Source organism: Delphinapterus leucas, chromosome 20 (assembly GCF_059928025.1).
Source record: "Delphinapterus leucas isolate spDelLeu-1000000601 "Yukka" chromosome 20, BTC_Dleu_Yukka2, whole genome shotgun sequence".
Classification (NCBI taxonomy): domain Eukaryota; kingdom Metazoa; phylum Chordata; class Mammalia; order Artiodactyla; family Monodontidae; genus Delphinapterus; species Delphinapterus leucas.
The window spans coordinates 5,714,492-5,740,731 of record NC_143148.1 but is presented as its reverse complement, the minus strand read 5'-3'; the positions used below and the strand labels follow the sequence as shown (position 1 = coordinate 5,740,731).

General features: G+C 51.4%; 1 protein-coding gene across 6 annotated transcripts in view; it reads left to right on the top strand.

The window, feature by feature from the left end:
- PPP2R1A (protein phosphatase 2 scaffold subunit Aalpha) overlaps nt 1-26,240 on the top strand; it is a 56,782-nt gene that overhangs the window by 11,650 nt on the left and 18,892 nt on the right. For 4 of the 6 annotated variants that reach the window (XM_089902146.1, XM_089902145.1, XM_089902143.1 and 1 more), the window contains 13 exons: nt 57-147; nt 3,091-3,191; nt 8,086-8,318; nt 9,317-9,464; nt 9,584-9,739; nt 11,562-11,676; nt 11,786-11,856; nt 12,301-12,435; nt 16,007-16,180; nt 16,515-16,575; nt 17,293-17,447; nt 18,374-18,516; nt 20,350-20,441. In XM_089902146.1, the coding sequence (XP_089758272.1) occupies nt 57-147; nt 3,091-3,191; nt 8,086-8,318; nt 9,317-9,464; nt 9,584-9,739; nt 11,562-11,676; nt 11,786-11,856; nt 12,301-12,435; nt 16,007-16,180; nt 16,515-16,575; nt 17,293-17,447; nt 18,374-18,516; nt 20,350-20,441 (1,675 nt within the window). Of the gene's footprint in view, nt 1-56; nt 148-3,090; nt 3,192-8,085; nt 8,319-9,316; nt 9,465-9,583; nt 9,740-11,561; nt 11,677-11,785; nt 11,857-12,300; nt 12,436-16,006; nt 16,181-16,514; nt 16,576-17,061; nt 17,258-17,292; nt 17,448-18,373; nt 18,517-20,349; nt 20,442-20,596; nt 21,050-26,240 lie in introns of those variants that run through there. The other 2 variants (XM_089902148.1, XM_089902149.1) reach the window with 2 other exon arrangements.

Genomic DNA, 26,240 nt, shown 5'->3' with positions numbered 1-26,240 from the left:
TCCCTTAAGTCTGGGCTTGCTAACATTCTCCCTTCCTTTTCTTGTTCTGTCATTAGCTTCGCCTCAACAGCATCAAGAAGCTGTCCACCATCGCCTTGGCCCTCGGGGTCGAAAGGACCCGCAGTGAGCTTCTGCCCTTCCTTACAGGTACAGGTCCTCCTGGGGCCCAGGTCGATTGGGGGCTCCCGGGGGTGGTTCCTGCCAGGTAAGAGACGCCCCTCTGGATTTAACAAGCTGTTTGTAAGTGCCGTGTGCTGGGTGCTGGGGCTGGGGCAGGGACTGGTGAAAAGCGCTCTGGAGGCAGATAGAGCCAGGTTTGAATCGAAGCTCCAGTGACTTTAGGCGAGTTACCTCACTGTTCCATAGAGTTCTTGTGTGTAAATGGGCATAGTCGACATGTGATGTAGCATTGTTGTGAACATTAAATAATAACAGTAACAGCTAACAGTTACTGTATATACCTAATGTGCCGGGTGGTGTTCTAAACCCTTTCTTGCGAGGATTGAGTTCGTTCACATAGAGCTGTGCTCAGTAAATGCACACCACCATTGTTGTCCAAGTTAACCTCACAGCAACTCCTTAAGGTAGCTAAGACTGCTGCCCCCATTTTACAGATGAGGAAACCGAGACATGGAGAGATGAGGTAACTTATTTGGTCCTACAGTTAGGAGGTGCTCCAGAGGGGATATTTATCAAGTCACGCTGGCTCCAAACTGGACAGTGTTGGTTAATGACTCATAGCACAGACTTGGGTCCCAACTACCTGGGCTCAAATCCTAGCTCTACCACTTTCTAGCTGTGTGACCTTGGGCGAGATGCTTCATATCTGCCCGCCTCCGATCCTTCATGTGTGAGACGGGCATTAATAGTTCGACCTAATATGAAGATGAAATAAGATCCCACGTGAAGTGCTCAGCATGTGGTAAGCGCTGCTGACGTGTTAGCGATTAGACTGTTCCTGTGCTCTCCTGTCTGTGAAGATGTACTTAAAGCGCTTGACACAATGTCTGATACAGACTGGATCACCAGTTGATGGTAAATCCTCTGTTCCCATCATTCTTATTATGACTTCGTACTTCATACTAATTAAAATCGCCAGTAAAGGCTCAGAGTTAGCTGTGCTTTGTCCCTAGTGAAACTCTTTCATCTCTGATCCTCTCACTTGGGCCTAGTGATGGTGCTGGGAGGCAGGAGGGAGGCAGGGACTCTCACCCCCTCATCATTTCACACTGGGAGAGTTGAGGCTTGAGGGGATGTGCAGGGACTTGCCCACAGTCACAGCTGATGACTGAGGAGCTCAGGGGTATCTGCCTCTGAACACCACATGGGGAGGAGGCATCTGCACACGTGACATTGAGCAGATGACCTCAAACCAGTGGCTTCCACTGGTGAACTGTTGGAGAGACTTGAAGGCTTTAGAATGCTGAGACCGGACGGCCTCGGGGGCAAGGGGTACAGGGAGTGTGGTACAGCAGTGTAAAGCAGTAACTAAAAAGTTGTAGAGAAAAGAGTTGGAAGGACCTGGGTTTGAAACCCAGCTGTGCCACCAACCTGCTGGGCACACCTGGCTAAGCCATTCCACCTCTCCCAGCCTCAGCTCCCCTCTCTGCAGAGGGGGTAAAGCAGGCCCTAACTCACAGGATGGCTGGCGGATCCGGTGCTCCACGCAGCACGTGCTGCGGGCAGTTTCTTGGTGGAGGTGGCGGGGAGGCTGCCTGGAGGGAAGCCGGCAGGAGTGAAGGGCGGACGGGGCCAGGATTGAACGTGGCGCTTTGCATGGTGAGGGCTGCAGGGAGAGACGCAGGGGCAGCGTTAGGGTGGAGGTTGACGGGTCTGGGCCAGAGAGGCTGGGCGGGCAGTTGTGTGGAGGTGGGAAGGGTGGAGATCTGAGGTGCTGGCAGCTCCCGTATGTTTGGCTTCCAGGGATGCAGCTTGGCCAAGGAGTCTGTACTGGAGGTGGAGTTGAGTATGAGTTGAGGATGTCCTTAAGGTCTCCAGGAAAGGAACAGAACAGGGAGGGTGATCTGAACTGTCCACAGTGGGAGCCGGCGAAACCGAGGCTGGGAGGGAGCCTGAGAGCAGGACACGCCAGAGCCACGCCGGCCAGAGTTTAGTAAAGCACTAACTCGTGCTGGGCCCCAAGCTGAGCTCTTCACAGAAAGCAGTTATTTCCCTTCAGTCTCAGAACAACGCTGTTGTTGTGATTTGGGGGATGAGAAAAGAGTCTCAGGCCAAGTGAGTTGCCACACACCCAGCCAACAATAGAGCAGGATTTGAACCTACCACAGGATGGGCATATGCCTCACGTACACTCAGGGAGCTGAGATGCCAGCCTAGACGCTAGGGATGCTAGCGTCTTCTGCCATAGTCATTCCCATCGCCTCAGCAAAGGGAGGATGGAGCTTGAGAAGGGCCTTTGGATTTAGGTGTTAGGACAGAGCAGTTCTCTTCGCGCACAATCGTCCCTTCTTTCAGCAAAGTTGAGCAGATTGAGTGCCCACTGTGCTCATCTCTGGCAGAAGCTGGGGCACAGAGAGGAGCCAGTCCTGGACTCGGGTGGTCATAGCCCGCGTGAGGTCTGATAAGGGTGGCCTGGTTGGGCAGTGAGGCTAGAGAAGGGACCTGACCTGTCAGGGTGGCATCCTGGAAATCTTCCAGGAAGCAGTAGCTAAACCAAGTGTCAAAGGATAGAGAAGACTTTCTCAGACTGAAGAGAGCGAAGTTCCTGGCAGAGGGAACAGTGCTGAGGGTAGAAGCAAAAAGAGCTCCCGTTTACCAGGCTCTGCGCTCATACACATGGTTGCATTTGCTCCTCACTCTGGCCGTCGCTGCAGTGGAGGGATTGGCACCACTTTACAGGTGTGGAGACTGGGATGCAGCGAGGTGGTCTCGCTCCCCCGGTGTCCCACACCTAGTCACGGGCACTCTGTCAGCTGCCCCCAGCCTCTGCCTTCATCTCTGCCCACCCAGGTGGAGGGTGGCTGCCAGTCTGAGGAAGCAGAGTGGAGCCTGCTTGTTCCCAGCTTGGGTTACTGAAGGGTGGGGTCATACTTGGGGTGGAACTGTAACCCAGTCTGTCTTGTCCCACAGACACCATCTACGATGAGGATGAGGTCCTCTTGGCCCTGGCGGAACAGCTGGGCACCTTCACCACTCTGGTCGGAGGCCCTGAGTACGTGCACTGCCTGCTGGTGAGTCTGGAAGGTGGGGAAGGCCCCTGCCTGGCCCTGGCGGGGTCAGACCCATGGTCCTGGCAGCCAGGGCGGGGAGGGGAGAGTGCAGGAGAGGCTGGGGTCATCTTCTCGGAACAGCTGGGCCTTGGACATTCACTTCAATCCGGCAAGTCAGCAGTGACATTTAATACATCAGCACAAAAACGCGGGTGTCTTCCTAACCGTTGACTGGGCGTGCCTGACCAGCGCCAGGCCCCACCGGCACTCGACGCGTGAGGCTTTCAGTTTGGAGTTAGGCTGGGTTCTTCCACTGCTTGCTGTGTGACTTGTAAGTTACTTAACCTCGAGTCATTAAAACTTACCTTGAGAATCGACTCAAGCCCTTAGCACAGTACTTGGCATGTAGTAAGTACTCACAGATCGTAGCTCCGTTGTCATTAATGCCATGTGTTGTGAGGTCGTGTCCACCCTTTGGGGCAGAGACAGCCACCTGGAGCAACGAGAGGTTCAGTGTAGAAGGTCGCACGGCTAGTGAGTGGCAGAGCTGGGATTCCAGGTGTGTTCGGTTGACTCTCCCCCAGGCCCCACCCACTTCCTGCCTGTGAGACCCTGTGCTGGGTGATGTCTGGGGACAGAGATGGTCAGATACTGATAGCAACTGCTGTTTGGGAGAAGAGAAGGGAGGAAGTGATCCAGTCTTGTGACCTGGGTTGAAAGACCCTTGGAGGTGGCTCACTGTTCTTCAGAGCCGTGGAACAGCTCTGCCTCCTTTTTTTTCCTCCCAGTAATTCTTTCATGGTTCCTGAAAACACGTTAGCATACTGTGGCATCCACTTGATGGTGTTTTACAGTTATTGTCAGCAGGCCTTGTTCCTTTTAGTGGTATGTGAAATAATGTGCTTCTTATTGGGGTCTTGGATCCGAGCAAATATGGTCATTTGTTTTCTTCCAAACATGCATTAAGCATTAACTCTAAGAAACTGTGATAATTATCATTAGATTCTGGTATCCTGTCTCTCATCTGAGTGCACATGTATAATTGTATATGTACACACAGAAAATTGTATGTGAATGAGCTCATTTCATACATTTTATACAGAGCAGGACTGCTTAACACCAGGAACGTGGTGAGGTCCCTGGACCTACCTGAAAGGGGTCCCTTGAGCTCCATGGAACTGTCTGCAGCCCCTGGTGTTTATCAGTCTTTCTGAGGAGAGAATTAATAGCTTTCAGCAGCTTCTCAGAGGACTCAGGGGCAGAGAACACTGTTGAATACCCCACAGCTTCAACCAGAGCCACAGGCCTGCAGACAAACGGCTGGAACCCGGCTTCCTTCCCCTGCCGAGTCAGCGTCTTCCACCGATCATTCCCAATGAGGGAAACCCCTGTCATCCCATGCTTCTCTTTGGGGAGCAGTCATGTGTGACCTCTGGGACTGGTATCCGTGAGGATCCTCTGGGCCAGGCAACACTGGGAACCCGCAGGCAAGTCAGGTCAGAGTAGCTTCAGCTCGCTCAGCACCTGCAGCGTGTGTTCTGAGTGCCTTATGTACAGTAACCCATTGTGTCCTGCAGCGACCCTGTGAGGCTCGTGCTGGTGTCACTTCACAGATGAGGAAACCGAGGCACAAGCTGGGAAGAGGCAGAGCCAGGATTTGAACCCAGGCCCCCAACTCGTTGCCACTACCACTCTTCTGTACTGTCTTCAGAGGGCTCCTGGTTGCCCCACAGGCTGATCCGAGCTGGAATAAAGGGAAACCAGGGACCCTTAGAACCCAGAAGAGGCGGCTAATCTGGGTTAGATGGGATGGGGGAGCTGTCGAGGAGGAGCTCCTGGAGGAGGTGGATTTTGACAAGTTACGGGAAATGGCTCTTTTGCAACCTGTTCATTCCATGAACATGAGCAAGGACTGTGGGCTCCGGGAACCCAGAGGTGTGTCACACCCGATCCCGGCCCTCGTTCTCTGCGGTGTGAGTGAGATGGAATTTCACAGAGACCCGTGTAGCTATAGTGTGAGGATTATTTCTGTATCAGCAGCTCTTAACCCTTTTGGAATCATGGGTCCCTTAGATGAAAATGAAAACTCCAGACCCTCTCCTCAAACGAGTAGAGATGATTTTAGGAGGTTCACGCCTTTCCCCCTCCCCAGGTTTGAGAACCCCACCCTCCATCGCACAGAGGCCTCATGGCAATGGGTCTTCGTTATGCAAAAGCATCATTTGGGGTTTCCTCAATGTGCACCTTCCTGGGCCCTGCCCCCAGAGTCTGATTCTTTAGGTCTGTGCTGGGAGAGGCCTCCTGGGTGATCCTGCTGTGGGTGGTCTGCGAACCACACTGTGAGAACCTCTCCCTGCAGTAAACCCACTGGGGCAGAGACCCTTGGGTGACGTAACTACTGCTTAGCCTTGGTCCCCAGGCCTCTGTTATCGTGACAGGTTACGATAAGTTCCACTTACAGTCACTTGCTAAGTATTAATCAATTATTACTCAATATTTACTGAGGGACTCTAAATGGAAGATTGAGTGCCTCCTGTGTGCCAACCTGGGTAGTGCGAAAACAAGGAAATAAGAGGAACCCGGTCCCTGCAGTATTGTGACACCACGTCTGCAACCACACCTCTGTGAGCCAGTCCCGCACCCAGAACCCTACGAGAGCGTGTCCGTGACACAGGCCGCACACTGAGGGTCCCCAGGCAGGCATGGCATTACGTTTTCCTTGTGAATCATTGCCCCCTCCCTCCCTCCCTCCCGTGGCTGTGTTGGGTCCCCTCCACTGCACGGAGGCCCTCTTCAGCTGCGGAGAGCGCGAGCCACTCTGCGCCATGGTGCGCGGGCCTCTCATTGCAGTGGCCTCTCTTGTTGCGGAGCACGGGCTCTAGGCGCGCGGGCTTCAGTAGTTGTGGCACATGGGCTCAGTAGTTGTGGCTCACCGGCTCTAGAGCACAGGCTCTAGTTGTGGCGCATGGGCTTAGTTACTCCACGGCATGTGGGATCTTCCCGGACCAGGGCTTGAACCCGTGTCCCCTGTATTGGCAGGCGGATTCTCAACCACTGCGCCACCAGGGAAGCCCCCATTGCCACCTTTTTAAAATGAGTTTTTAAAAATTCTGTTTTTGATTTTTTTTATCATGGTAAATTATAAATAATATTTACCGTTTTAACCATTTTTAAGTGTACTCTTCCGTGATGTTAAGTACATTCACGTTGGGGTGCAGCCATCACTACCATTCATCTCCAGAACTTTCTCATCTTCCCCAAAGAAACTCTGTACTCATTAACCAGTGACCCCCAAGCTCCTTACCCCAGCCCCCAGCAACCACCATTCCACTTTCTGTCTCTGTGAATCTGACTACAGACATACCTCAGAGATATTGTAGGTTTGGTCCCAGACTACCATAGTAAAGTGAATATTGCAATAAAACGAGTCACATGAATTTTTTTGTTTCCTAGTACATATAAAAGTTATGGTTACACTTTACTGTAGTCTATTAAATGTGCAATAGCATTCTGTCACAAAAAGGTACATAGACCTTAGTTAATACTTTCTTGCTAAAAAATACTAACCATCATCTGAGCCTTCAGCGAGTTATAGTCTTTTTGCAACAGTAACATCAAAGGTCACTGATCGCAGGTCACCGTAACAAATACATTAATAATGAAAAAGTTTGAAATATTGCGAGAATTACCAGAATGTGACACAGACTTGAAGTGAGCAAATGCTGTTGGAAAAATGATGTTGATAAAGTTGGTTGACGCCACAAACCTTCATTTTTTCAAACAGTGCAGTATTTGCAAAGTGCGGTAAAGTGAAGCACGATAAAACGAGGTGTGCCTGTGCACTGGACACCTCACGTAAAGGAGTCATTCAATATGGAGTCTTTTGCGACTGGCTAATTGCATTTAGCATAATGTCTTCAAGGTTTATCCATGTTGGAGCATGTGTTAAATGAGGTTTTTTTCACAGATAAGAACCTGCCCCTTTTGGCTGCTTTTGGGAAACCGGATTTGCTTTTACCAGCCATGTTTCCCCGTGGTGACAGCTGACAGAGCTGGAAAGCAGCTGTACTCCCTAGGCTGTATGCTCTCCAGTTTGCCGCAGTCTCTGCCTCGGTTGTCCCCACCTGTCACCTTTGCCCATTGCTTCAATTCTGTTTCCTGCATGGGCCCTGGAAGCGTTTCCATTTACCATTTCTTTCTACTTTCTTTACCTGTCAGGGCAGGTTGGACTTCAGACCACAGACCTCCACATCTTTGAACAGGTTAGGGTAAATTGAGTCTCCCTTCATTAGGTCAGTAATTCCCAAGTTCCTGCCCTGTGCCAAGAGGTCTGCTGGGCTCGGGGGACACGGTGGTGAGCCAGTCAAATGTCCGTAAAGGAACGTGATCACTCCAGGCCTCACAGTAACAAACCAGTGAGAGTCACGAGCCTCAAAGTCCCCCAGTATTGTGAGATCCTGATGCAATTGCCTGTCAGCCCTTTGGAGGTTCTGGAGCCAGCTGGCCCGTTTAGATCCTGGCTTGTGGCTGTTGTGCTCGGGCAAGTTACTTAGCCTGTCTGTGCCTCAGTTTCCTCTTCATAGGACCTGCTTCGTAGGATTCAGTGAGTTAGAACCAGTGCCCCCTAGAGTTGTGGCCCTGCTCAGAACATGTAGTAAATAGATGTTCCAGTCGACATCAGTGACGATTCCTGCGCTCTGAGAAGGTGATGACAGTTGCGGCCTCTCCTCAGAAAGCGACGTGTAGAATTGGGAGGTGTGTGGACCCCACTGAAGCGCCTTCAGGGACCTGTGAAAGAGGCTCTTCAGGGAAGGCAGGCTGGCTTGGGGGGGGTCAGGGAAGGCCTGTTGGAGGAGCTGAGCAGTGTGGGGCAGGGGGAGGGAGCTGGGCGGTGACCTCGTGTTCTGCCCCCTAGCCACCCCTGGAGTCGCTGGCCACGGTGGAGGAAACCGTGGTGCGGGACAAGGCGGTGGAGTCCCTGCGGGCCATCTCGCACGAGCACTCGCCCTCCGACCTTGAGGCCCACTTCGTGCCGCTCGTGAAGCGGCTGGCGGGCGGCGACTGGTTCACCTCCCGCACGTCGGCCTGCGGCCTCTTCTCCGTCTGCTACCCCCGCGTGTCCAGTGCCGTCAAGGCGGAACTTCGACAGTGAGTCCCCTGGCAAGACCCAGCCTCCTCCCTCTGCTTGGTCCCCTTCTCTCAAGCCTCGGCCCCCCTCTAGGCCCATCCAGGGCCCAAAGGCCCCGGAGCTCTTCCAGCCCCATTCCCCTCTGTCCACCCCTCAGAGACGTGGTGTCTGGACACAGCTGGGTGTGAACCCAGGTGCTGCCTCTTGGTCATTTAGGAAGTGGAGATGATGGTTCTTCCTTCCATTGGTTATTGTGAGGATTTAAAAGAATTACTACATACAAAATGCTTAGAACAGAATCTGGTACACAGAAGCACTCGACAAGTGATGTGTGATGCTATCTTAGGCCTGTTTCCGATTGGCAGATAGGAGGCCTCCTCCTCCACTGCCCTTCTCCCCTTTGGCTTGATAACCCAGGGAATTGCTTGCATGTAAGACTTGGCTTCCAGAAGAACCAGTGAAAATATTTTTAATTGGATTAAAATTTTCTATTAATGTGTGTTTCCCCTCTCTCTGGACTTCCGTCCATCCACCATCTTCATGAACCATTGAGCAGCAAGCCCAGGCCCTGAGCCATCACTCCTGCCAGAATACTGGTTTACAGCTGCCTGCAGGCACTTAGAGGGCTGCATGTGCCCCCGTGCATCTCTAACTCGAGCAGTCACTGCTGGAAGGGAAAGTCTGAGTAGCCTCAGCCCAGCACCTTAGCCAAGCAATTTTATGTGGTCGTAATAATATAATCAGTACCTACCATTCACTGTAGACTTACTGCAGAAAGGCTGCTGATTGTTTCATGCACATTGTCTCATTTAACCCTCATAACGACCCTGTAGGGTAGGTACTGTTATCAGCTCCATTGTGTAGGGCTGGGAAGATTCAGAGGCCATCACTCGCCTAGGGTCACCCAGGCAAAGCCGGGAGCTGCGTGACTACAGCATCTGTGCTCGCCCTTCGTGGTGTTGCCTGCTGCCTTGGGATCCCAGGGATCCCTCCTCCTGAGCCCCATCCCAACCCCCAGGTACTTCCGGAACCTGTGCTCAGATGACACCCCCATGGTGCGGCGGGCCGCAGCCTCCAAGCTGGGGGAGTTCGCCAAGGTGCTGGAGCTGGACAACGTCAAGAGCGAGATCATCCCCATGTTCTCCAACCTGGCCTCTGACGAGCAGGTGGGGTCTGCTCCACACCCCTCTCCTCTGTCTCCCTCCAGTGGACCCTGAGTCTGAAAGGGCGTCCCAGGGCTGATGGGGCCTCTGCTGCACTCTCCTTGTTCCCACCCTCTCCTCAGGACTCGGTGCGGCTGCTAGCGGTGGAGGCGTGTGTGAACATCGCCCAGCTCCTGCCCCAGGAGGATCTGGAGGCCCTGGTGATGCCCACCCTGCGCCAGGCTGCTGAGGACAAGTCCTGGCGTGTCCGATACATGGTGGCTGACAAGTTCACAGAGGTACATGAGGGGGCTGTTGGCAGCGTCTCACAGATGTGGAGACTGAGGCCTCAGGCAAAGGGGAGGGGCCACATATAGGAGCTGGGGTTTAGTGAAGCCCAGGGGAGTCGTCGGGTGTTTAAGCGGTAAGATCTCGGTAATCATCCATTTGGATCTCACCTCACTTGCCAATCCTGGTTGAAGGGTTCTGAGGCCAACTTAAGGTTCTGTGGGAGAGAACCACAGGAGCAGAGAAAGGGTAGCATGTATGTGGTCCTGACCTAATCGAACTTTATCTCCTTTTACAAAAGGGAAGACAGTCTGTTTGCTGGGGCTGCTGTGGCAGAGTACCACAGACTGGGTGGTACTTTATTTCCCCACCGTTCTGGAGGCTAGAAGTCCAAAATCAAAGTGTCAGCAGGGGTGGTTTTTCTGAGACTTCTTTCCTTGGTTGTAGATGGCTGTCTTCTCCCCGTGTCTTTAATTGTGTGTCTGTGTTCTCATCTCCTCTTCTTATGAGGACTTCAGTCATTTTGGATTGGCTTACCCTAATGACCTTATTTTACCTTATGACCTCTTTAAAGATCCTGTCTTCAAGTACAGTCACATTCTGAGGTTCCAGAGAGGTGTGGGGTGTGTTAGGACTTCAGTGTATGAATTTCAGGGGAGATACAGTTCAGCCCCATAACACAGCCCAGAGGTTAGACTGGTCAGAGTGACACCATCAGGCGGGCAGAACAGGGACAAGATGCCACGTGTCCCAGGACAGTGCTCTTTCCACAGAAATCTCAGTTTGCTTATCGCAAAAGTAGGTTTATTGAGCACCGGCTCTTTGCTGGGCATTGAGGTACGGTGAGTTCAGTACATCCCTGGCCTTCACGGAACAGACAGCCTGAAGAGGGAGGCCAGCTGAGACAGAGGGAAATGTAATGTTAAAGTGTGACAGGTGCGGGGCTGGCGGGTGTTCCTGGGCCTGGAAGCACTGAGGCAGGTTCTGGAAGATGAGTGGGTGAGGGCTGGGGTAGGGACTGTGTCTGGCGTGGGCAGCGGACACTGGGCAGTGAGGGCAAGTACGAGCAAGGACATTTGGGACTGGCTTTGGGGCGAGGGGACACTGGAGAGATGGGCACCAGGCCCCTGGGGTCCTCACCTCTCCCCTTGGTCAGGAACTGCCCTGTCTCCCCCCAGGCCTCCAGAAGCGGCACGCCAGCAGGACCTGTGCGCCTCTTCTTGCCTGGTGTCATGAGATGCAGAGGGCCTAGCATGCCTGCTTCCCTCTTGACCCTTAGTATTTCATCTTAATTACAAAAGCCACACGGGCTCTGGTAACCAGTCTTAGAAAACACAAAAATATTTAAATCAAAAAGTGAGAGCCAGCACACATCATTAGACTGTTTTTGGATCACGTAACAGAAAACCCAACCCAGAATAGCCTGAACAGGAAGGAGATCTGTAGTTATTTCTAATGCAGACAACAGTACTGTGCAGTAAGTGCCCTCGTGGTTGGAGGAGACAGCGGCTCAGAGACGTACGGGGACTCATCCAGGGTCACACAGGTGCTAAGTAAGAGTAAGAATTTGAGCCAAGCAGTTGGACTCCAGAGCCATGCTCGTGACCACTGCACTACCCAGCCCAACTCGGCACCATACAACAAGGAAACCAAGGCTCAGAGAGGCTCCGAGACTTGGCTGAGGTCACCCCCATGGCCCTGGCATTACATCTCAGCAGTGATTCCAAGGACTGTTTTTACCCCATTCCTGGTGCCTTTATCTTTGATTTTGTTCTCATTCATTTAGAATACCTGCCAAGCCCTTTGACCCCCTCTGACCTTCCCTTTCTGCAGCTCCAGAAAGCAGTGGGGCCTGAGATCACCAAGACGGACCTGGTCCCTGCCTTCCAGAACCTGATGAAAGACTGTGAGGCCGAGGTGAGGGCCGCAGCCTCCCACAAGGTCAAAGGTTGGTGCTGGCGACCAGGACACAGTAAGCGGGTGGGTGTCCGGGAGGCTGAAGGCAAAACTAGGACATCGGGTCTTACCTCCCGCCACCCCCCTTTCCCTGCCCACAGAATTCTGTGAAAATCTCTCAGCTGACTGTCGGGAGAATGTGATCATGACCCAGATCTTGCCCTGCATCAAGGTAACAGGGAATTTGGTGGGAGGAATAGAGCAGATCTGAGCCTTCTGGAAAGAAGGGATGGAGATTGGGCATTAGGGGCAGCCAGATGCAATCCGGGTTCCCAGCCTTCCAGGGCCAGGCGGTCTTGGGTTTGGAGCAAGTAGGAGCCCTGAGTGCAGGCAAAGTCTGAGGCTCGGGGCTGGACGTGGAGGCGGGGAGTGCTTCCCCCTTGAAGCTCACTGGATCTCCTCATCCGGAGAGCTTTGGGATTGGGGTGAAAGCTGCTGGGAACAGGGGTCGTTGAACTCCAGGCAGGCCGGACATGTATGGACCTGCAATTCCCCGTGCACACTAAGCCTGCCCTGGATTGAGATGGCGAGAGTAGGCTGTGTCTCAGGGCTTCTTAGGAGTTGGAGTCTTCTTGGCCACTGACCCTGTGGCTCCCCCATTCCTTCTCCCTCCCAGGAGCTGGTGTCAGATGCCAACCAACATGTCAAGTCGGCCCTGGCCTCAGTCATCATGGGCCTCTCTCCCATCCTGGGCAAAGACAACACCATCGAGCACCTCCTGCCCCTCTTCCTGGCTCAGCTGAAGGATGAGGTAAGGGCACCGGGAAGGCTCTGTGCTCTGGCTGTGACAGGTGGGGCAGCTGCTTTCCCAGGTTCGCCAGGATCTTCAACAAACACCCAGGTTGCCAAGGAGTTCAATGTTTGTGGGCATGATGGACTGCACGTTAGCTTATTTGTTTATTAGGCATTTGTTTTGCAAGCCCTTATTCTGTACTAGTCCTTTTTTCCTGGGCACTAGGGATTCCAAGAAAAAAAAAAAAGAACGAGACACTTTTGGTCCTCAAGGACCTTCAGAGACTGGCAGTGGAGAGGGACAGATGGGCAGTCCCATGATGCCCTGATCATACAGGTGCTGTGATACATTCATGATGATCAGAGTTCAGGCTAAGATGCTGTAATAGAGACCCCAAAATACAGCGGCTTAAATAAGGTAGAGAATTATTTCTCTCACAACAGTCCAGAGGTGGGGTGGACCTACACTGGGGGGTTGGCCCTGCTGACCTTGGCACTCTGTGGGTCTGAGGTGGCTGAAGGGAGAGGGCACCGACCAGCAGCGGGCCCCGCCCTCTCAACAGTAAGACCCCAAAGGGGCATCCATCCTGTCTGTTCACACCCCATTGGCCAGAGCCAGTCATGGGACCAACCTCAGCTAGCTATTTATTTGGCTTGGAGCACAAAAGATGAGAGAGAGCACCGCGCGATGGCTGGAGAGGCCATGGGGTGACAGCCAGGGAAGCAGTGTGGACTTGAACCTGGGGTGGAGGAGGCGGAGCAGATCTGGGTGTTGGGAAGGAGCCCTGAGACGTGTCGAAGGGAGATGCAAGTGCCGCAGCCGAAGAGGTGCAGGGAGACCAGTCCGGAGGCTGCTGCTGGAGTCTGGGAGGGAGGTGCAGCTGGTTTGGAGAGGTAGGAGGGGCCGTGCCGGGGCCTGGGGGCTCGCAGGGCCCCTGCTGTTTGCCTTGGTGGGGACTGGGCAGATGGTGATACCACAGGCTGGTGTGGGACCCATTAGTGTAACTTCTGTGTTCGCAGAGGCCTCGCCCTGACATACATGCACATGCACACGAACGTGCGTACACCACACACACACACAGGGCACACGTATGCGGTGCACTAGGAAGTTGGAGGGAACATTGTAGCAGTTCATTTCTTCACATAGGAGTCCCCTGCTGTGCACACCCCTCCGCCAATTACGACAGTTGAGGCTTTTATAATCATTGGATATAATATCCTTTTAAGATAAGTAAACTTAAAATTAAATCATTTATGTTATTTATGTAAACAGTGTTTCATGAACATTTGCAGCAGCTATATCTAGTGGAAGATTCAAAGGAATGTAACAGAAAAAGAGTGAAACTAACAAGTTGATGAGCCCTGGGACATTCCTTCCCTCTCCCTGTCTCCCTGAGTATCCTTGGCTTTAGGAAGAAACACATTAATCCAGTGAAGGGGAGGGGGAAGTTGTGTTGGCTGTGAGAGTCGTCTTCAGTTCTTAGACTAGGTAGTAGGAAATTGGCTGTCTTTCATTCCTAAAGGGGACTCTATTATTTTTGAAAAGCAGGACTTAGGTGCTTTTCTCAAAGGATTTGTTGGAGAGGCCTTTTGGGCAATCTCACTTTGGAGCCAGCAGCTGAGGCTGTCTTGTCTTTTCAGCGGCTGCCATTGCTCTTCTTCATTGCTTGCTGAGTCTTAGTCCCCATGGCCACCCTTAGCGCCAGTGATTTGCCTGAACAGCCTTCGGAACTCAGAAGAGCTGTTATACTCATGGTCACTGTTGATTACAGTGAAAGGATACAGATTAATATCAGCAAAGGAAGAAGGTGCATGAGACCAGGCGCCAGTTTCCATTTATCCTCTCCCAGTGGAGTTATACGTAGTGCGTTTAATTCTCCCAGCACCAACGTGTGACAGCAATGAGGAGACTGCCAGCTAGGGAAGCTCGCTGAGCCTTGGTTTCCAGGGTTTTTGTTGGGGGTTGGTCACGTAGGCATGGAATGGAGCCGTTCGCGTGGCTGACCTTAACCTGTCTCCAGCCCCTGTGGAGGTCAGGTTGATGCCACATGGCCCAAGGTCCTCACCATAAATCACATTATTAGCATACTCTATCTGGCATGGCCCAAGGTCCTCACCATAAATCACATTATTAGCATACTCTATCTGGCATGGCCCAAGGCCCCCAGGTAAACAAAGACCCTTTTATCAGGTTGGATATTCCAGGTGCTTAGAGATCATCTCCCAGGAGCTGGTCAAGGGCCAGTCCTTTGGAATGTGCCAAGTTTGAACAGCCTAGACCTGTCCAGTTAACCCTTTACTGCCCACTTGCTCATTTGGTTCACGGATTCATTTCAGTGCTTGCTTCCTTACCCCACAGCTCCCAGAGGGAGATGTAGAAAAAATTAACTGTGGTGTCTGCCATCCAGGAATATATGATGTTGGACAAGGAATTAATTGTGTTTATGTGCCTTTTCTTAAAAGTTGCTTCAAGGGTTTTTATTTTTTATTTATTTATTTTTTTTTTGCGGTACGCGGGCCTCTCACTGTTGCGGAGCACAGGCTCCGGACGCGCAGGCTCAGCCGCTCCGCGGCATGTGGGATCTTCCCAGACCGGGGCACGAACCCATGTCCCCTGCATCGGCAGGCAGACTCTCAACCACTGCGCCACCAGGGAAGCCCGCTTCAAGGGTTTTTAGAAGCAGATGGGGGCACAGATTTCCCTGCTATCCTAAGATAGGCGTTCTTATGAACCTGTCATAAGTCAAAATGGTGTAGAGCAAAGAAGCAGTTTTTTTCTCTCGTAAAAGCAAAAACCCTCTTTGGGTTTCTTTTGGTTAGCAAAAGCAGGCACCAGTGTAGGTCTCTCATAAACTCAAAGTGGTGTAAAGCGAACTTTCGAAAAGTGGGGGATACCTGCACATGTGCACATTTTGTAAGTCAGAGCTCATAATATTGGTAGTCACCTAGTGGTTCAAAAATATTTCTTTATTCCTTCGTTTTTTTCTTTCAGCTGATGTATTGAGCACCTACTATGGTCCAGAAACTCTGCTGGGTACTGGAGACATAAGGATATATGAGACGTGCTCCTTACAGAGCTCAAAGACTAGCAGAAAGAGTAAAAGTAACAGAAATGATAAAAGTAATAAACTCCCACATGCCAAGCCCTTTGTGGATCAGGCAGTTCAGTAGCCTCAACCACCCTTTGGGATTAGATGGACGTTTCTGTGTCACACATTGATATCCAGAAATGTTAAGTCCCTTGCCAAAGGGCTCCCAGCTAGCAACTGGCAGAGCTGGGATTATTATCTTGTCTGTTTTTCCCAGGGTACCATGTTTTTGCACTGTGATTCCTGCAAATTCTTCAAAAGGGCTAAACATTTTTTGTGCTTCTATGATGAGATTTGAAAAGCTGTCCCATTTAATAATCCATGTTGCTTGCTTTGTGTGCTTTTAACATGTCCCCAGGGCCGGGAGCTGGGCTTGGGCAGTGGTAGTCTGCCCTGCAGAGATGTTTATTATACGAGGTTGGTGTGGTTGAGCTCTTTTCGCCCTGCCCTGGGTTCTGTGTGCATTGGCCTTCTCTCAGAACCCTTCTATCCTCTCCTCAGTGCCCGGAGGTGCGGCTGAACATCATCTCCAACCTGGACTGCGTAAACGAGGTGATTGGCATCCGGCAGCTGTCCCAGTCCCTGCTTCCCGCCATTGTGGAGCTGGCTGAGGATGCCAAGTGGCGAGTGCGGCTGGCCATCATTGAGTACATGCCTCTGCTGGCTGGACAGCTGGTGAGTGCAGAGGCCTGGTGCCAGGCACGCTGCCCTGGGAGAGGTGCACGGTGGAGTCTAGTCACAGTGCAGTGTGTCCCGGGCTGTGCCGGTGGACCTGGGGCCCGTGAGGGCTCAGTGGAAGGTGTGAGGACTGTCCGGGGAGTTGGAGGAAGGTACACAGGAAATAGGGCCTTTATAAGATGGATAGAATTAAATGAGAGAGAGGAGAGAAAAAAAGCCCCTCAGGTGAAGCTGAGCAGTGTCCCGGCTGCTTGGGGTGGGTGTGGTTTCCCTGAGGTTTGCTGGAAACTACCCAGTCTCCTGTGATCCCTTACTTCCTTGTCTTCTGCAGGGGGTGGAGTTCTTTGATGAGAAACTCAACTCCTTGTGCATGGCCTGGCTTGTAGATCATGGTGAGTACTTCTGGTATCTCTGGGAGGAGATTGGGGCTCCAGGAGGGATGCAGGGGTGGATTGTCTGGGGCAGGTGGGGGGAGTGGGGGAGGCTAGAGTCACTCTCCCATGCTGTCAGATGCTCACGTGGACCAGCTCCTTGCTTTTTGGAGTCCCAGAGAAGCGCAGGGGTCGGAGGCGGACATAACAGGTCACCCAGGGGCTGCCTGCTACAGTTGAGAGTCCTAGGACCACCAAGCAGACAGCCTGGGTTTGAATCCCACCTCCTGGCTGTCGAAGCTTAAGCAAGTCACTTGCCATCTTTCAGCCCACGCTCATTCTGTGAAACATGGGACTTCTCATCCCAGCCTTTCAAGGCCATTGTGAGAACTGCTCATTGTTTTCACTAAGAGTGGCAAAAATAAAAGTTAACATTTTTCTGTAACAGGCAGGCTCCATTCCATGTACTAAGTACTAAATCATTTGCTTGGGCAAATCACTTCTCAGAGCCTCGGTGTGCCCGTCTGTATCTTGGAGCTCTTGAGGAGGTGCTGCGTGGAAAGAAAACCCTACATTTAGCACACAGCAAGCCCTTTCTTTCTCTTGGAGTTTATTGGTTCGTATGTGACCTGGTGCCTAGGGCGGCTCGGTAGGCAGTAGTGAGTGTGACTGTGGCTCGCCACCCGAGTCAGTCCTTCACCTCTGAATCACCGCCCCCTGCCCCTCATCCTTCTGCAGTCTATGCCATCCGCGAGGCGGCCACCAGCAACCTGAAGAAACTGGTGGAGAAGTTTGGGAAGGAGTGGGCCCACGCTACTATCATCCCCAAGGTCTTGGCCATGTCTGGGGACCCCAACTACCTGCACCGCATGACTACGCTCTTCTGCATCAACGTGAGCGCGACCGCCTGCCTCCGGCCTGTCCCTGGGGGTGGGGAGCGCCTGGGCACGACCACCTGACCACCTGCCTCCGGCCTGTCCCTGGGGGCGGGGAGCACCTGAGCATGACCACCTGCCTCCGGCCTGTCCCTGGGGGTGGGGGAGCGCCTGGGAGAGGAGGAGTGGCAGAGGGTCCGCACGGGAGAAACCTGGCTTGGGGGTGGGCGAGTGATGGGATCTGGGGTTGCAGGGGTGAGTCCTTGGGGAACTGCAGGCCAGAGGTTGGGGCTCCCCAGTCAGAGTCACAGGGCCTCTGGGGGTGGGGACCTGGCGTTGTGGGAGGCCCAGGACTAGGGAGACTTGGCCTCTCGGAACAGTGATTGCCAGACCTTTCTGAGCACCCTCTCCTTCCCCACAAAATCTGTATATGTCTATTTATGATATAATAGTTAAATGTGCAGTTTATAGAATCAGACCTGCTTTTTAATTCTAGCTCTGCCATATATTAGCTATATTTAATCACTTAAATAAGCCATACACATAACTAGAAATTAAAGGACAGGATTTCAAAACTAACATAACTAAGTGTTCTGATAATTTCTTCCCATGCCTCACTTTGGAGACCCCTGTACTAAGGAAGGGATCCCAGGGGTCAGGAATCAAGTCCCATCCCAAGAGGATGAAGGGAAGTCTGAGGGTGGGGAGACAGGATGGGACAATGTGGGCTGGGAGTTTGCAGGGCAGGGAGACAGTGGTGTTAGGAGGGTGTTAGGGGAAATGGGAGCTTCATTCCCTCTGAATCTGGGCTCAGAGCTCCCCCTGTTGCTCAGCTTCACCCTCTGGCCTGACAATCACCAGAGTGGCCTTGGTCAGAAAGGGAGAGAAATGGGAGTTAGCCATGAACTTCGGGTAGTCACCCTCTGCTACTCACTGACCTCCAGGTGCTGTCTGAGGTCTGTGGGCAGGACATCACCACCAAGCACATGCTGCCCACAGTGCTGCGTATGGCTGGGGACCCCGTCGCCAATGTCCGCTTCAACGTGGCCAAGTCCCTACAGAAGATAGGGCCCATCCTGGACAACAGGTGAGGCCTGGACCCTCCTTCACACACCAGTAGCGCTGGTTTTGGGCATCTTAATCTTTGACTTTTGAAGGTAGAGCTTAGGGTTTGAGGCCCAGCACTGCTGTTTGCTTGCTCTGTGACCTCGAGGTCTTAGTTTCTTCAAATGTAGAATGAGAATTCACATGACCTGCCTCACATGGTGGGAGGGGGTGAGAAGGTGGCAGTTCTATATAATAGCAACAAATCATTAGAAAATAAAATTAACAAGTGTGTGTGTAATTTACAATTGCACCAAAACCATCAAATACCAAGTAATAAATTTAATGAAAGATGTATAATACCTCTAGTGAAAACTATGAAATGTTGCTTTGGGAAATTAAAGGAGACGTACATAATATTCATGGATGGGATGGTTCCCCAGACTCATAAGTTTAGTATAATCTCAGTTAATCTCAGCAGGTCCTTTCTTGAAAAATTGACAAGTAGATTCTGGAATTAACATGAAAATGCAAAGATCTGGAATAAGCAAGTTGATCCTAAAGAATAACAGAGTTGGAAGACTTATCCTACCAGATACCAAGACTTAACTACGATGCCACAGTAATTAAAAAGTGAGGTGTTGGCACAATAATATTCAAATAGCTCAATGGCACAGAATTGAGGGCACAGAAACAGACCCTCGTGTATACCAGTTCAGTGGGGGAAATGGATCGCTATGTCAGAATGACTAAACTGAAAAAGCTCAGTGGCGCAAGTGTTGGTGAAGAACACTCTGGTGTTGGTAGACGGCTGGAACTCTCATATCTTGCCGGTGGGGCTGTAAATAATAAATGGGCCTAATCATTGAAAATTGGTAGAGTTGAGTGAAGCTAATTAGACGTACACCCCATGAGCTGGCGTGTGCTCTCCCGGCTGTATCCTCTTCTGGGTGTATATCCGAGAGAAAGGAGTGCTTGTTTCTAACAAAAGAACGTTCATGGTAGCTTTATTCATATTAGCCATGAAGTGGAAACAGCGCAAGTGCACATCGACAGTATAGTGGATAAGTTGTGGTTTATTCATATGGTAGGAGACTGTATTTAGCAATAAAAAGACTCCTTCCTGCTGTGTGCAGCAACCTAGGTGACTCTCAGAGACTCACCTGCATGAGAAACCAGGCCCAAGAAAACCTATCCTGGGATTCCATTCATATCAACTTCAAAAATGGGTAAAGGGGCATGTAGGTGATGGAAATGAGAATAGTGGTTATATTGGGGGGGAGGGGGAGCTCTGTCAACTGGAAGGGGACATATGACACCTGCACCTCTGACTTCTGTCTCTGTCCACGACACAGCTTCATACCTTTAGTTTCTCTCTGAAGTCCACCTTCGTTTCCCCAAACAACTGAGTGTCGGTGCAGATGCATTTCCCTGGGCCCCTTACCTCCCTGGGCTCCTGTAGGGCCAAGTCCCTCCGTTCTGGCACTTGCCTCTTCCGGTACTCATCCTCAGTTTGGTGTGTGCCTTCCTCCCAGCCCAAGCTCCACGTGGGCGAGAATCAGGAGGGTTAGATTTTCCACTGTGTTCACACCTAATACGCAGTAGGCCTCAATAAGTATGTTAAATGAATGGAAGGTACCGACTGCCAAGGCTCAGAGACTTGTGGGTTCTGGATTCCACTTTTCCACACTGTCTGACCTCCCTGTACCTCTTCTGGGCCCCAGAGGCCTCTGTCCTGGTTTGTCAGACTTCCAACCTTCAAAGTAACTGTTTCTCTGGCCCCTGAGACTCTTAATTCAGTTGTGTGTCTGTCTGTGCACACCTTGTGCCCCCGGCCCCACCTGGCTGACCCCTTGCCCTCCTCTTCTCTTCCCAGCACACTGCAGAGCGAAGTCAAGCCCATCCTAGAGAAGCTGACCCAGGACCAGGACGTGGACGTCAAGTACTTTGCCCAGGAGGCTCTGACTGGTAAGGCATTGAGAGCTCCGAGACCCCAGCAGCAAGGTGGTCTGCAAGGATGCCGCTAGGCCTGGGAGCAGCCGCTCCAGGCGGGGAGACGCAGGAGCAGCTGTGGGCAGAGGGCTAGCTGCTGTTCTGACTCCCAGCTGTTCCTGTTCCCCCAGTTCTGTCTCTCGCCTGATGCTGGAAGAGGAGCCAACGCCGGCCTCTGGTGTCCACCCTCCCCCCCCAGTCCCTCCCTCAGGGAGACATTGGGGGGCCTTTGGCTGTCACTCCCTGTGCATGGTCTGACCCCAGGCCCCTCCCCCAGCACGGGTCCTCCCCTCCCCAGCCCGGGAATCCGACTTCTCACCGTCCACCTCCCGAGGGGCTGAGGGGAGCACAAGGTGGGACAGGGCAGAGACCTTGGGAGGAAGGGGCCACTGCTGCCCACGCTGGGGGAGAGATGTGAGCATCCCAGGTCACTGGCTCCTGCTGCTGTAATGGGGACCCCCTCCGCCATCTACTTCTCCACCTCCCTTCCTTCCCCTCAGTGGTTTTCTTTGTGTCAACTGTGTCGTTTTTATTTTATTCCTTTCTTTTCCCTTTTCACAGAGAAATAAAGGTCTAGAAATAGCTGGTCCTCTGGTCTTAGTCGCTAGCATGGGGAAGAGGGCACCACCTCAGCGCCACAGTCTTGCCCTTCTCTCTGGGGAGGACATAATTACTGGGCTCGAAAACCCCTGTGTCCTGCGAGTGAGGAGGGTTCTCTGGGAGGCTGATGGGCGTGCAGCTGGCCCACTGGGTAGCGGGTCCACGAGGTGTCTCTGGCCAGCACAGTCCTGAGGTGCAGTTCAGTTTCACAGACGTTGGCTGAGTATGTGGTGGTTAAGAGCAGGTGCCTTGGAGCCAGACTGCTTGCATCCAAATCCCAGTTCCTTCACTTAATAGCTGTGTGGCCTTGAGTAGGTTGCCCAGTGTTTCTGAACTCAGATTACAAGAGTGTGTAAAATGGGGATAACAGTAGAACCAGATTGAGGGGCCGGGTGTGAAGACTCAGTGAGTTAATGCACATAAGGTGGGTACTGACTCGGGCATGAGAGGAGTCGGTCAGGGGAGCTGTAACTTGCTGGAGAACCCCCTGTGGTTGGGAGGCCCCAGGATAGTCAAGGCTGTGACAGGGAGCAGGCCGGGGACTGTGGCTAGACAGAACCAATTATCCCACAACATCTATCCACCTGTTTCTTTACTAAGATAGACACCCTGATTTTTAGCTGGGCACATGAATGCCTGGATTCAAGGCAGTTTCCCAGGGTCTCTTGAAATTTGGTGTGGCATTGCGACTAAGTTCTGGCCAGTAATATGTGAACAAAGTGGTATGTGCAGCTCTTAGGAAGTGTTCCTAAGCAGGGAGGAGATACACTCCGCCTCCTTTGCTCCTTCCTGTGCTCTGGAATGTGGAACAGATGGCCGGAATGGGAGCAGCCATCCCAGGCCAGGAAGTGATCTTAGACGTGTAGGCCCAGCAAGGCAGCAGAACAAGATAGGCGGAGCCTGGGTTCCTGATGCTGCTGAGACCCACACAAGTTACCAGTCGCCTGGGAGAGTTAAACTGTTTGACTGCTTGTTTGGGGTTTCATCACTTGCAGGTCACCCGAGTTCTAACTGATGCAGGGGCCGAAAAGCCCCAGAGAGGAGCAGCAGACGTAGTGGATGGTGGTGCGTGTAAGGTTTCACAGAGGACATGACACCTGAGTGAAATCTGGCTCCGCAGGGTGGAGGGGAAGTTGGCGATGGGTGGCAAGGTGCTTTCACCAGCTCAGTCCTCATGTTACTGAGTCCCTACTGTTTGTTAGAGCAAATCGAACCCTGGGGGGTGAGGGTGAAAGGGACCCTCTTCCTCCTGTTATTAGCTCACCTTCATTTCCTAAGGGCAAGGCCTGTGGTTTAAACTCAGTCCCCCCACCCCACCCAACCCGAATGTACCTTTCCGGGCTTATAAATATTTGAAGGACTGAACGAGTGAAGAATCCATGAGGTGGGGAGGCGGGCAGTGTAGTAATCACTTGCAGCGTGATGCTGAGTGTTCAGGCTTCGTCATCAACCTGCCAGTAATGGCTGGAGGAGCGCTCAAATGAATGGCTGTGCTGTCCCACTTAACATTTACTGCGTGACCACCCAACCCCCCAAACTTAGTGACTTAAAACAATGAAATGTGTTATTCCTCCTAACTCTGTGGCCTGGGCTTGGCTCAGTTGGGAGGTTCTTCTGCTCCGTGTGATGTCTACTGAGGCTGCAATGTTCAAGATGACTTCTTCATTGCCAAAACCCCTGTGGTTGCTTCTGCCTTCCAGGATAAAGCTGCAGCCTTCAGCTTGCTTCAAAATACTCTATATGCCCTGGAGTCAGCCTCATCTCTTTACACTGTTGATGCGTCCGCACGTCAGCAGCGGAGCTAAGATGTCTCTGGACCACACGTGGTAGGACTGTTACATTGGTGGCCTCCAATGGACCACACTCCAGGGCTCACATCTTGAGTGGTCCCCTCCCACACTGGCTCTGGGCTTGGCCACGTGACTTGTTTTGGCAAAGGAGTGACAGCATCAGAATTGAAGTGGGGGAGACTTGAGGCTAAGAGATCCAGGAGGATTCTGGTCTAAGTGGGCTGGAGCAGGTGGAGTTGGGGAGGTGGCAGGTAATGAGGAGACAGATTGGGACTTGGTGGCACCTGCATTAGGGGAGTAAAGGGAAGGTTGCTGTCACCTTGGCACCCAGGATGCAGATCTTCCCAGTCTCGCCACCCACCACTCCCTGGCAAACATTCTTGGCTCCTGCAAACCCACACATGCTTCAGCATCTCCAGCCTTTTGCCTGTAACATGAACCTCTACCTGGAAAGCTTCCCTCCTCCTCCCTCATCAGGGAAACAAGTAATTAGTATGGAGAGTGGGGAAGTGAGACGGAGTTACCCAGGGAGCATGGAGGAGTAGGTAGGGGCCAGATCCCGAGGAGCCTCTAAATAGCAGGGCGCAGGGCTTGAACTTGGCCCTGAGGGACGGGGTCCAGTAAGACTTGGGGAGATCCTTCTGGGGTCAAACAAGGCCAGGAGGCCAGGGAAGAGGCTGGCATGGTGGTCCTGGAGGGTGAGGACCTCAGCTGGGCTGTGGTTGAGGACAGAGAGCAGAGAGATTGAGGAGGTGGGCCTGATGCCACTTCTTCTTTTCAAACCCACAAGAAATTACACAAGGAGCAGCCGGAAGGAAGGCCCGCTCTCTCTCCTGTCCTTGGTTCTCATCAGAGTATCTGAAGTCGCAGCACATACCTGTCATCAGCCCTCCTGTGTGGAGGGCATCCCCACTCCAGCCACTCCCTTCAGTTCCTCCCTGTCCAGCTGTGTTTCCCAGGTGGGGGAACAGACCCAGAGTGTGCTGGGTGTGTGACGTGGGCCCTTACGGACCGACCAGACCAGAACTCCACAGATCTCCCAGAAGAAAGAAAACGCCTTGACTTCCTCTTGTAGCTTGAGATCCTCTTCAGCCCAGCCAAAGAAGGAAGCTGGCTTGACAAGCTAGACGAGGAGGGACACGGCATGGCTGGCTTAGTAGCACTACAGGAATACAAGTCCTGATGTCTTATTAGCCGTGCTGCACGTTGTGGAAATCCTTTTTAATGAGTCGGGGCAAAACCTGATCTGACCTGAGCTGCTCTAGTGACAAAACGTGACTTAGACTGTTATGTAGAGTTTTATCCCTTTTCTATGGAATATAAAGCACAACAGAAATGTTCTTGTGTTTGGAATACATGGAATATACTGAATTAGTAATCAAAGAAACTATCCGCAAAGAGAAGCCCAGACCCAGATGGCTTTACTGAATTCTACCAAAACATTTAAGTAATTAATACCAGTTCTTCACACACTCTTCCAAAAAATAGAAGAAGAAACACTTCCCAGCTTATTCTGAGGCCAGTATTGCCCTGATACCTAAAACCAGACAAAAACACCAAATGAAAGAGATCTACTACACCATTATCTCTTTAAGAACAAAGATGCAAAAATGCTCAAAAATACTGACAACCTGAATTCAGCAACACATTAAAAAAAATTATACACCATGACCAAATGGAATTTATCCCAATCATTCAAGGTTTAACAGAAAAATCAACATAATACACCATTAGTAGAATAAAACGCAGAACCACATAATCATCTCAGTTGATGCAGAAAAAGCATTTGACAAAATCCAACACCTTTTTGCGATAAAAACACTCAACAAACTAGGAATAGAGGGGAACCTCCTTAACATGATAAGACGTTTCCAAAACCCCACAGCTAACATAATACTTAACGGTGAAAGACTGTGCTTTCCACATAAGATCAGGAGCAAGACACTCCTGTCCCTTCTACTCAACATTGTACTGGAAGTTCTAGCCAGAATATTTAGTCAAGAAAAAGCAAAGACTTGCAGATTGGAAAGGAAGAAGTAAAACTGATTGCAGATGACATGATCTTATATATAGAAAATCCTAAGGCGTCCACTAAAAAAAAAAAAATTGAGCTACTAAACATGTTTAGCAAGATGGCAGGATACAAGATGACAGAAATCATTTGTAGTACTGCAGACAATAATAAGTGTTTGGTGAGGATGTGGAGGTAAATGGAACCCTCACGCACTGCTGGTGAGAATGTAAAATGGTGGACCCACTTTGGAAAACATTACCAAGCACTTCCACTGCTAGGTATATACCCAAGAGAATTGAAAACATGGCCACAGAAGAGCTTGTACACAAATGCTGCTAACAGCATTGTTCACAAGAGCCAAAATGTGGAACCCACTCAAGTGTTTATTAGCTGATGAATGGAGAAATAAAATGTGGTTTTTCCATGTAATGGATACTACTTAGCCATAAAAATGACCGAAGTACTGACATGTGCTACAACATGGGTGAACCTGGGGGGAAAAAAAACATTACGCTAAGCGAAAGGAGCCAGACACAAGCGGCCATATATTGTGAACTTTCATTTACATGAAATGTCCAGATAGGCACATCTATAGAGACAAAGTAGATAAGTGGCTGAGGTCGAGGGGTCGGGGTAGGGGGTGGTGGGCAATGGAAAGTGACTCCTTAATGAGTATCAGGCTTCCTTTGGGGGTGATGAAACATCCTGGAACTAGTGGAGATGGTTTCACAACTTTGTAAATATACTAAAAGCCATGTAATTGTACGCTATAAGAGGGTAAATTTGATGATACATGAATTACATCTCAATGAAGAACAGTCACCACTAAGCCCTATCTGGCTACCCCGGTCTAGGTAAGTAGGTTTGTAAGAATAAAACAATTTTCTTCTGTCTTCTCCACGAAGTTATTTATACTCCAGTTGGCCCTCTGCACCCTCGGGTTGAAAATATTTGGGGGGAAAAAAATTCCAGAAAGTTTCAAACGCCAAAACTTGAACTCGCTGTATGCTGGCAAGTATTTACATAGCGTTTACATTGCAGTAGGTATTATAAGTAATCTAGAGATGATTTAAAGTATATAAGAGGGTGTGTGTTGGTTATGTGCAATTACGGCATTTTATTTATTTTTTTGCGGTACGCGGGCCTCTCACTGTTGTGGCCTCTCCCGTTGCGGAGCACAGGCTCAGCGTCCATGATTCAGGGGCCCAGCCATTCCGCGCATGTGGGATCTTCCCGGACCGGGGCACGAACCCGCATCCCTTGCATCGGCAGGCGGACTCTCAGCCACTGCGCCACCAGGGAAGCCCTACTACAGCATTTTATATAAGGGGCTTGAGCATACATGGATTTTGGTATCCATGGGGGTTCTGG